A 12,167-nucleotide genomic window follows, 5' to 3' on the forward strand; every position below is an offset into this window, starting at 1 on the left:
TAGACTTGTGAGAGGACTGTCAAAAATGTCACCTGTAAACTTTGTCAAACATTTGCTATACGAGTTCCACGAGGTAGTAGTTGCATTTTCTCAACAACAACAAATAAAATAAAGTTTCCATCGAATAACATGTAAGTGTCCAGTGTCCAGCTATATATTCACCATCCAAAGTCGTCGACTATTGTCTAAGAAAAATCTGAAAATCGTAATTTTTCACAGTTTGAAAAACAACAAAATGTCGCTATCCGGCTTATTTCGAGACAGTCCGTTCAATGTACAAAATCATTATTTGAAAGCAGAAACGGCTGACGTGTTTTTCATCTGTGGGAAGAATGAGATGAACGAACGTATTCCAGCTCACAAAATCCTTCTGGCCGGATCTACCAATGTGTTTGAGAAGATGTTCTACGGTACGCTTTGTGAGGGTGACGAGGTTGTGATAGCCGATGCAACACCAAACGGTTTCCGACAATTTCTTCACTATTTTTATGTCAATGATATGCAGTTCAGTTTGGAATTCATCGATGAACTGATGTATTTGGCCAAAAAATATCTCCTGGATTCGTATTTTGCTGAATGCTGCGAATTTCTGATGCAACAAACTGAACCAAAAGGCATACTCATCGCATATGAACAATCCATTCGGTTCGAGTTGGCTGAATTGAAGAAAAAAATGGAAACTCTCATCGCAGCCAATGGGACAGTTCTTTGTTCGGAATATTTTACAGACATCAATCGCGATTTTCTGAAACAAATAATTCAAATACCAGTTGTACGCATCGAACAATCGAAATCCGTTTTTGATGGTTGCATACAATGGGCGCAAGCAAATTGCAAACGGGCAAACATCGATGGATCGGTTATGCAAAATGTTCGCGATCAATTGGGCGATTGTTTTCAGCAAATTGAGTTCAGTTCAATGACAAGCTACCACCTTACAGAATGTGTTGAAAAGTTCGGTGACTTATTTACAGCACAAGAGCTGCAACGAGTTGTTTCCATAATTTCAGCAAGGTGTACAATACCAAGTGTTGGTCGCAAGTCAGAATACGAAATTTCAAAACAAACGGATATCAGAGTCGAAGTGAAAGAAGGATCGCAGACGGAGCTCCAATTCATTCCAAAGAAGCGAATGCTGCTGAACGCTTTCACAATGAGTCAATGTTCGGGATTTGGTTCCGATGGTGGAGAAGAAGGATATTTTGTAAGCGTGGCCAAAATTCTTACAGACGATAACAAAAAACGTTTTCTTCACACTGAGTTCTTTCCATTCGACCATGGCTATGCATTGCGAGAAGATATTGTTTTGGAACCGAATTCCACTTATTCTATCCACATCCAGTTTTTGAGCAACGCAAGTTATTTTGGGCGACAGATATCACATTCAGCAGATTGTCCGATTGAAATTTTGCCCGTGACGAACTCAAATTTCATTGCCTCATTGAACCTGAAATCGATTGCAATAAATTGACATTAAAATCTCAATCAATCCATGTTTCATCTCTTGAAAAAGAAAACGGGAGTGTATACGGGTGATTCTTGTTGGATACGTACACACACTTGGGGTATCTCGTATCAAATGAATTTAACAATGCATCGGCATTGCATCGTATATCAAATAAATTTAGTCAAAAATTATCTGACTGAACTTATGTAATCAAACACCGAGTCATTAAATGTATTTTTATTTTAGAAAGTAATTGAATTTCATTACTCTACGTACACAACAATTCCAATGTTAAATCCGTTATAAATTTTCTTATTTATGGACTAGCCAAATTGCCACAATTTTCCTTATTTATGGACTAGCCAAATTGCCACAATTTTCCTTGTTATTTACACAAAATGCGACAGATCAGAGAAAACTATTGGTTTCGCTCCTTTTTGATAGAACTTACATGTTATGCAATTTACTCCCGTAAATAATAATCTATAATCTATACATAGATAATTCATGTAACATCAGTACACATTTTGAAACAGCTTCAAAACAATTTACGCAATCTGAGGAAGACGCGGGAAAAGGCAATAAAAACGCATAAGATTCAATACGGTACAATTAAGCCGTGTCACAGCACATTCTTCAAAAGAATTAAAATTTCTCATATAAGTTGACATTTTTATTCCGAACATTTCCAACTACAAAATTGGTGTAAGCCTACACGCCAAATTTTCTAGTAGTTCAAGAAACAAATCCGCGCCGAGTTAATACTGCAAAATGCGAATACAACACATAATTTTTGACTTGGACTCTGCCAAACAAAAACATTACAGTTGATCGCTAACAAAAATCGAATAAACACACCACTGTCCTGCAAGTTCACCACACTAATTTTAACTGAAAGCCAGAGTTCCACTTCCAAGGAATTTTTAGGGAACATGCAAAAGTTCATCACAGCAGGCTATTGAACCCACTAAAATATAATTTTAAGTCGCTAGAATAACTCCATCAATCTAAATGTGATACTAAGAATCCACGTCTTTCACTTTGTCCTGGGGGCGATCCTGAAGACATGGTTCTAATCTTTTTTGGACTAAACGGCGTACTTTCGTTCACTTTTTCAAGCTCTCAAGAAATAACTAAAGAAATGCAATATTACATCTACATTCCACATTACATAGTTACAAACTGCACCTTTGATTTCTGAAGCCATTCGGCGGGATAAAATTTTCTGGTTTGCGAAAAAAAGTACTCACAAAAGTTCACCAAAGTGCGCTGCTGAACACAAAAAAAAGTTTGGTCCGACTGTCTACATTCGGTCACTGAACTTTGCAATATTACGTAATATTACGTAATATTGCAAGGTTCAGTGAGCGAATCTAACTACTAAGACCCAACTTTAAAACAAACTTTAAAAGACGACAATAAGGGCAAATTCTTTGTCATAGTCAAATACGCGATAAAACGACGACGAAAATAAGTCTTTCCAAGTAACGTTATCCCTAGAGTAACTAGAGACACCGTTTCGTTCCGCTAAATTCAAAAACTTCGGAGTTCATCTTTACAATTCCCGTGAAATGTTAAGTGAAGACAAACACATTGGGGAACTCATCAGGGACTGTATGTTTTAACGTCAGTGAAAATTGTATGTGGAAAAAGTTGAATTATAAACAAAAAATAATGAAAATTGTTTACACTCAACCACAGCTGACTAGCTCGACTTACTCTAAATCCACGAGCTCCAACCACCGATTCCGTGAACCGATTTCAACGAAAAAAAAAGTGCCTGGCTTCCATTATCGGTTGTTAAAACTGCGCCTAGCACTTCCTGAATTTATAAAGATTTTGTAAAGCACATTGTATTCGGTATTTGAGATAGAATTAACTTTGGAGTATGACGTTAGATGGCAGTGATCGTCATTTCAGTTAGAATTCACTAGTCCCAGTTTTACCGAAGATTGTTCATATAGAACTTGCAACTTTCGGTTCAGTACCCATATCAACATATCAAGTTGAATGACTTGACTGACGATTGGCACGATATGCCGAATGTTGATGCTTCAATAATATGTTCAATAAAACAACTGTTCTAGTTGAGTTCATACTAAAATTTCTCTCAAGCTATGTTTGCCTGTTACTCCTCATTTGATCGAAAAATCTAGTAAAATCCAATTTCTTCATTTGAATTGTTCACGATCAAGATAAAATCGAGATTACATTAGGTACTCTCACCCATGATTCGGTACTACATACTAGGTACTCTTGGTATTATATTATGACGGAGTAATATTTTATTTACGGGAAATGCAGGCTTCTGATATTTGAATCCCATAATCCGTTATATCTCACGATATCTTTTCATTCCATCAGTATACCCGTACGCGTACATAAAACCAAATTAAAATGTACTTTGTATTTGTCAGCCTTTTAAGTAAATTGATTGTCAGATATCTAAAGGATCATTTGTCTCTTTCAAATAAGATTCATTCACTTTATAAAGATGGTACTTTTTACCTATAAGAAAAAGAGGCTAAATTCGTGTGCGTGATTATGACCTTGCCAGGCAGCACATATATACGTATACCTCAACCCTATGTACGTACGTATACGCATCGGGGAGTTTTTTTTCCCTCACTTTCTTTTTTCGTCAAAAAATTTCTAAATGGCTTAAGCATTTTATCCAACGTTTATTACTACGCCTTATACGCACATTCATTTATCTTTTGTTTGAATAGAAAACTAAGCTGGAAATCTGTCAGCGACATAGGCGGTTTTATATTATGCGAAATTCTTTTATATCCTTTTTGAATAATTCCTTTTTTTACATACAAGCATTATGCATGCAAGATTAATTGAAAATTATTAAAATAGAAACACTTCGTTTTGTCTCGGCATTGATGCTATTATGGAAATTTATTCCAATTAGATTAATTATCTGCAATTTCGCATTCGAATTAGCACTCTAGCTTACAAGCACTAGAAAAAAAAAATGTGAAGGTTAATGCTCGGCACTAACAAGACATTGCAAAGATGTGGTCGTAGTTTTAATAATGAATATGTTGCTACTGTCGGATGCACTTAGATATTGTTCTATTGTACTCACGTTCACTGCTGCATCTGTCAAAATAAATTAGGTCTTTTTAATGTCTCGTGTGTATAGGCATAATGAAATCATAGACGACTCTGAGTTCCTTTCGTTCAGACAGCCTGTCTGAGACAGTAGACAGGTTTTCCTTGTGTGAGTTAAAACCCACAATACATGCAATGATGTATGCATGTATCGTATGTGTAAAATAGACTCTAAAGCTGTCAGCGGGCTTACGTCGTTTAGCACTCCGTTTACGAGTGAACAATGGAAGCTCCTCCCACTTTCCATTGTTAAAACGTAAACGGATAGCTAAACGGCGTAAGTCCGCTGGCAGCTTAAGGCTGCGAGCGCACTTACGCCGTTTAGCACTCCGTTTACGAGTGAACAGTGGAAGCTCCTACCACTTTCCATTGTTAAAACGTAAACGGAGAGCTACACGGTATAAATGCGCTCGCAGCCTAAAGTTTCCATTGCACTTAACAAAAAGTACTCCGTGAGAGAGCCGTGAGAGAGCAAACTGTCAAATAAAGAAAAAATTGAAAAAAGTCAATAATGTCTATCACACGGAGTACTTTTTTGGTAAGAGGAAACTAAGCATAAAGACATCTAACATTTGAGTGTAAATCAGTAATTTTTCTGCATTTTCTTAAAATTTTTTTGGGAAAATAAGGAAAATATCGGAAAATTTAATAAAACGTGGAAAATTTCCCAAAATTAGTGTTAATACTAGGAGCTAGAGTGCTATACTTACAATTAAACTAGCGCTCAATTAGGTCATACCTAATGCTCACTTGAAGACTAACTTTTGTCTGACTCACTTGAAATGTTTTTTCTAGCAAGATTACAGTAATAATAATAATAATAATAATCGACATTTATTTAGCAAAAGCTATTAAAATTCACAATTTTACATAAATACACTAACATTGAGACATTACATCAATAATCAAAAATTGTCTTTCACAAATTGTCTCAACTTATCCTTAAACGTCCGTTCACACTTTGTGTTTTTTACATCACCCGGTAACGCATTGTATTGTATCAATCCCCTATTGAATACTGAATTCCAACTTTTTACACTCCTCTTGCATTCCACCCTGAAGTCGTTCCTTGACCTTGTAGGATAATTGTGAATATCGCGGTTGTACGTCACCATTTCGCTGAGATATCGCGGTAGCTGACCATTTTTAAGTTTGCGTATGAATTTTATCGTTGTTTCGTGAACCCTTTGCCTGACGCTTAACAAGTCCAGTGCCTCCAACATACTCGCAATCGGTGTCAGTTTCTTGCAGCGGAGTATCGCCCGCATTGCTCTGTTCTGTAGTTTCTGCATACGATTGAATGATGACTCGTTGCTCAGATAAAGAATCGACGCACAATAGTCGAAGTGAGGTGCAATTACAGATTTGTAAATGCATATTCTTGCACCTATGGTCAAATTCCTAGCCAATCTTGCCAGCACTCCAACTTTCTTTGCCACTTTCTTGCACACGTAATCTACGTGGGATTTGAAACTTAATTTTTCGTCAAGCATGACACCTAGGTACTTGAATTCACGTTCAATTCCCAACACTTCTCCGTCCATCCATATAGAGTTTAACGGTGTAGTCATAGATGAGTTTCCGAGCACCATAACTTTCGTCTTACTCACGTTTAGCTTTAACTTATTTAGCTTCAACCACTGGTTAACCCTCTCGAGCTCGCTGTTCATATCATTTCGCATTGCATCAATGTCATTCCCGTGCAGATAAATTAAGGTGTCGTCAGCAAATAAGTTTATGAAAGCACTGCGCAGTTGGCTTGGCATATCATTCACATATAGCACGAACAAAATGGCGCCCAGTACGGATCCTTGAGGAACTCCCAGGTTATTTGCCATTCGGTCTGATGTGTATCCATTCACTTTAGTCTGTTGACTTCTTCCCTCCAGATAACCGGCGAACCAATTAATCACACTTTCAGAGCAACCCAGTTTTCTCAACTTCTCCAGTAACCTTTTCCGGTCGATTGTCTCGAACGCTCTTTTCAAATCAAGGAATACCGCCAGAATTGTTTCGCCTCTTTCACCAATTTCTTTCCACTTCGCCAATACGAGGTTAAGCGCAGTCTCGCAAGAGTGATGCATTCTATAGCATAAATAAATAAGTACAGACAGGGGACAAAATTCGAGTAGTGTGTAAAGCCATATCGTTTTCCGGACTAGTTTTGTGTAAATTGCCCCATATTATTAGGTTGAAAATATACGAGAAATTTTGCTTCGATGGGATCGAGAATTATGTAGCGTTTTTCATTGTTTGGCCTGTGGTGAATATCGGATATATTTACCAGAAGATTGAATCAAATGAACAAACAATTCAAAATTATCAATCTGTTATCATCAGCAGTCACAAAAATAAGTGATATGTGCTTTGATTAATGTTCGTTCTCTTATGACAAAATGTAAGTGAAAACTAATGAATCAGAAAATCTTTTCAATGTGTAGAAAATGCTCAGATAGAAAGAAGCTTAACAGAGACGACAATCAATAATTTATCATTATACTAGTGATATGCTGGACGCCTATAAAACGGTACAAACTCAAGTAGATCATTCATAGTCGAGACGGAAGAAGGAAGTTACCGAATGAATGGCAGAAATTATTTAAATCAAGTTATTTAAGTCGCGATTCGCAGAATTTAATTGTACGAGATACCGGAATATTTCTATTCAGATACCCTTGTTTGATGAACAAATTTTCTTGTAAATATTTTAAATAAAGTTCATTTTATGAATGTTGTTGCATGGTTTGGTTACAGGTACATTTTGTCCATAAGCAAAAGCGATTCTAGTAAATTTAACCGTTTAGTAGAGGTCCTTAGCATAAAAATAGTTCACTTTATAGTAGAATGGTGAGCTTTGGACCAGTGATTGATATTGGTAGCCTGAGTCCAAAAAGATTAACACCCCTCAAAAAACCCCACCCCACACCCCAACACCCCTCAAAAAACCCCACCCCACACCCCAACACCCCTCACCAAAGATTTTAGTGTAAGGGTCACTTCAATGAATTATTGTGATGCGCCTGTCAATACTAGACTGTCGATATGGGGCTTAAACGAAAGGTAAAGGTTCATACTTTTTTTATATGACCAAACGCTTTTCAATTTTTCATTTTCCACATCAATTTTCCGAGCTTTCCATGAAAATCTATGAAATCTCAAATATAAAGGGTGGTGAATAAGTTAAAAAAGTTTTTGTGCATACTTCCTTCTGCAATATGGTTATCCAAAGACTTCTTCGCTAATTTGACGAAAAAAAATTAAATAATGTGTCATAGACTTGGAGATAAGCTCAGTTTTCCACCGCCGGAAAATTTCATTGAAATACTTTTTTACATATAACTGATGAGATATGCGAGCTGTGTCATTGAATTTGCGAGATTATCATAGGATAGTTTATTGACGCATTTATTGAACTCTAGGAGAAGTCAATACACCATTAACCTCAAGTCACCCACCTCCCACTCTCCTATTATTGAACAAATTGTAGAAAAATTTTAAAATAGAAAGCAGACTATTTTTGAACTTACAAATTTACGCTGTAAATGTTTGGAATATTGCCTGCAATACCTTTTTCAAGTGGACAGTGGAAATAATTAAGAGTAAGTATGTAAGGTAAGATACTACATTTTCAAATAAATATTGTTGTGCGATTACACTGCAAAAATGCTACAGAGGCAGTTTCTGTCTACGTAGTAAAAATGATTTAAATGTCCCACATTCAGCAATTATCACTCACATTCCACATTATGTGGTTTAATTATTTTGATATCATTTATGAGTCAATATGTTAGATTTACCAATCATTTTTGATCGATGCACACAGATCTTGTGATCTTTTGTACTACCCTGTCATCCTAAAAATCTTGAATCCGTTGGACATTAGATAGTGAGATTATAGGAAGAGTGTTTTATCAAAAGCAGTAAAGTCCACCATTCTCTTAACTCTTCTAACGTAGGTAGAGGAAATATAGTTGTCCCTTTCTGTCTCACGGTCTATATGGGCAGTGGACTTAACTGCTTTTGAAAATGGTAGATGCTTGGAGATGATTATAGCGAAGTAGAACAATCAACTTTCTTTTAAATTTTGCCGCATCAGACCAATAAACAAAACCAACCATGGAGATGATTCCATCAAACTTTCTATGAACAAAATAATCTACTCGCATCTCCAAACATCTGGTGTACCACTAGTACCCACAGCTCATCTCAAACTAAAACCATTGCCTTACTCCAGGCGAGCAAATGGGTACGTATGACAGTCATACTATGACTAGCTAATCTATAGGACCTTAAAAGCATACCTCGCAGTCCTAAGGCGATGGCTGACGGCTTAGGTCTTCACTATTGATAGCTGGTAAGACAAGATTGTCCCTATCATTGAAATTGACACAGCCTGTAACATTTAGTCCAGTCTTATATTTCAAAAACTAGCCTGTCCGAACGTAACGTTTCTCTGCATTGAACCAACATAACAGCCGAAGCCTGGCACAAAAGCCACTGGCGAGAGAGTGACCAGAGTGTCCAGAATCAAGATAATCTAACGTATTTTGTTATGAAAATGTAGATACTTTTATTACGATGGGTATCAGACGATTATTTTTGATTGTAGAGCAAATCAGATAGTAACGAGCTTCTCAATGGTAATGTTCCAATACGTCAGTTGTAAATAAAATAAAGAGGATGTTATTAATACTTATAATTAAAAAACTTAAAAATTAAACGTGAGCTCTCGACATATGAATCTTTTAGACGCAAACACTTCCTAATTCTTGAAGAGAATAGAAAGGGAGCTAGGCTCACCGCCACTAAATTGCAGTAGTGCTACCAGAAGCTTCATTTACAAAAGATATCAAAATAATTAAACCAGATAATGTGGTATTTATTTCTGCGTCTCAAAGGTTGTTGTCGAATAGCATCAGCTGTGTTGCCTAGCTAATCGACACCAGTGTCAATTAGCATCTACTGTGTTACGTGGCCAATCGACACCAGATGCAAATAGCATGCACTGTGTTGTCTGGTTATTCGTCACCGGTGTCAAATAGCATGCACTGTGTTGCTTGGCTATTCGCATCCGGTGTTGAACAGCCACACAACATGCATGCAACGGTGTCGAATTGCATCGGCCTAGACAGAAACTGCCACTGCAGCATTTTTGCAGTGTAATCAAATATTCATTTGAAAATGTAGTATCTTACATACTTACTCTTAATTATTTCCACTGTCCACTTGAAAAAGGTATTGCAGGCAATATTCCAAACATTTACAGCGTAAATTTGTAAGTTCAAAAATAGTCTGCTCTCTATTTTAAAATTTTTCTACAATTTGTTCAATAATAGGAGAGTGGGAGGTGGGTGACTTGAGGTTAATGGTGTATTGGCTTCTCCTAGAGTTCAATAAATGCGTCAATAAACTATCCTATGATAATCTCGCAAATTCAATGACACAGCTCGCATATTTCATCAGTTATATGTAAAAAAGTATTTCAATGAAATTTTCCGGCGGTGGAAAACTGAGCTTATCTCCAAGTCTATGACACATTATTTAATTTTTTTTCGTCAAATTAGCGAAGAAGTCATTGAAGAACCATATTGCAGAAGGAAGTATGCACAAAAACTTTTTTAACTTATTCACCACCCTTTTTATTTGAGATTTCATAGATTTTCATGGAAAACTCGGAAAATTGTTGTGGAAAATGGAAAATTGAAAAGCGTTTGGTCATATAAAAAAAAGTATGAACCTTTACCTTTCGTTTAAGCCCCATATCGACAGTCTAGCATTGACAGGCGCTTCACAATAATTCATTGAAGGGACCCTTACACTAAAATCTTTGGTGAGGGGTGTTGGGGTGTGGGGTGGGGTTTTTTGAGGTGTGTTAATCTTTTTGGACTCAGGCTACCAATATTAATCACTGGTCCAAAGCTCACCATTCTACTATAAAGTGAACTATTTTTATGACTTTTGTTCTACAAGGACCTCTACTAGTTTACTTTCTGGTATACTCTCACTTGATATTTTCAGTGATTTATTTATGAAATTAGCTCACTGAATAATTGAAAATGCTGCTCTTTTATTGCAAAGTTTTAGGGTATTATTATATGTGTATTAAAGCAACAGCAGGTGTTACAGAAAAACATCGAATAAATCAAAAGAAAACGTTCAAGAGAGTAAATGTAAGCAAGAATGAACCAAAAAAAAAATGTGAACATTTCCTCCACTTACGGCTATATTTCGCCTGCAACCTCAAGACACTTGTTCAAAAAGTGTCATAAATAAAACTTTTAGTTGTTTTGATCTTATAATTTCTTGTGTTTGGTAGTTACAGCAATTTTCCGCTAGGCAACATTTTTTATTTCTCTTGGGAAGTTAAAGTGGATTAGGATGTGTGTATACATAGAGAACATCGTATCGCATTTATATAGCGCCAACACCCGTTTCAACAATGAAAAATATTATTCCCATTTCATATGGAGACATAAAAATATTGGTTTGCTTGTAGTAAATAGATCCCCCACACACATTCTACTTGTAAAAATAGTAAGTGGAGAACGAGTGGTCCGGCTTTTGGCTCGTTTTGGTTCAATAAAATAAATAACATTTTATGTCTATCTTCTTTCGTGCTGCATTTCACATAATATCGTATTATGTATTTCGAATGACGTTAGAAGACGTATAAGTTATAAGAATCAAGACCAATGGCAGGGATGACGTATGTACTTATGATATTATTTCATTATTGTTGGAACGTAGTTTACTTTTAGAAAATATCATCTTAACGTCTTTACATTTTATGGCAAATAATCGAAATGGAAACGTTTTCGTTTATTTCTTGGAACTTGATTTTTTTTTATTATTTCAATTTCGTTGAATTAGTTGACATTCTATCGGTTTGAAATATAAGTATCATAGGACATTGTTCGTGGTAGTAGGCTCGGGATGGCACACTTGGCCAAATAAAAAAAACAACGATGTAACATAAGGACATAATCTACTACTACTTTACATTTTTTAATAAACATTAAATTGGTGGTTCAAGGAGTTGCTACTAACTAATCTAATATACAAATCGAGTAGAATCGTAGGTAGATCTTATTGCTTAAATAAAGTATTTAGGTCACAACAAACGAATCTCGTTAAGGTGTCACAAGCACATGGGCGATACTGTCACATGACAATGCTGTTTGGAAACTAAAGCTCAAATGTAATAGAATTTCACATAATTTTATTACATTTCGTCATAAAATTACTGATTACGCTCTAATTTTTTGTGAACCAACTTCACACCTATGACATTTCAGGTGCACTGACAAAATAACTAATCTCGACACATGACATTTGTGAGAACTTTTTTTTTACTTAGGAAGTTATAACACCTAAAAATTAAGCGCAAAGAATAAAGTACTGAAAAAAACGCAGGTACAGGTCAACCGAAATTTCCTATAGGTAACTGTAACGCTAACACAATTTTTGGTTATTCACAGAAACTATAGCAATATATTGCTAAGTACTTACCTACAATTATTAAACGTAAAGCTTGTGCAGAATCAGCAACAGCTGAACTTCACCAGCTGAGCAGCAAACACACTCTAGTTGTATAATA

At 36.0% G+C, this 12,167-nt stretch overlaps 1 protein-coding gene across 1 annotated transcript; it reads left to right on the forward strand.

Moving 5' to 3' along the window:
* The first annotated feature begins 39 nt into the window (after positions 1 to 39).
* On the forward strand, positions 40 to 1,664 carry LOC119066217 (BTB/POZ domain-containing protein 6-A-like). The gene is made up of 2 exons (XM_037168540.1): positions 40 to 131; positions 220 to 1,664. The coding sequence occupies exon 2, from the start codon at positions 236 to 238 to the stop codon at positions 1,469 to 1,471; it is 1,236 nt and encodes a 411-aa protein (XP_037024435.1). The 5' UTR covers positions 40 to 131; positions 220 to 235; the 3' UTR covers positions 1,472 to 1,664.
* The last annotated feature ends 10,503 nt before the right edge of the window (positions 1,665 to 12,167 follow it).

Source organism: Bradysia coprophila, chromosome IV (genome assembly GCF_014529535.1).
Source record: "Bradysia coprophila strain Holo2 chromosome IV, BU_Bcop_v1, whole genome shotgun sequence".
NCBI lineage: Eukaryota > Metazoa > Arthropoda > Insecta > Diptera > Sciaridae > Bradysia > Bradysia coprophila.

Bases quoted from the DNA above. Each gene is read 5' to 3' on its own strand.
- LOC119066217 (XM_037168540.1), top strand. From the start codon at position 236: ATGTCGCTATCCGGCTTATTTCGAGACAGTCCGTTCAATGTACAAAAT.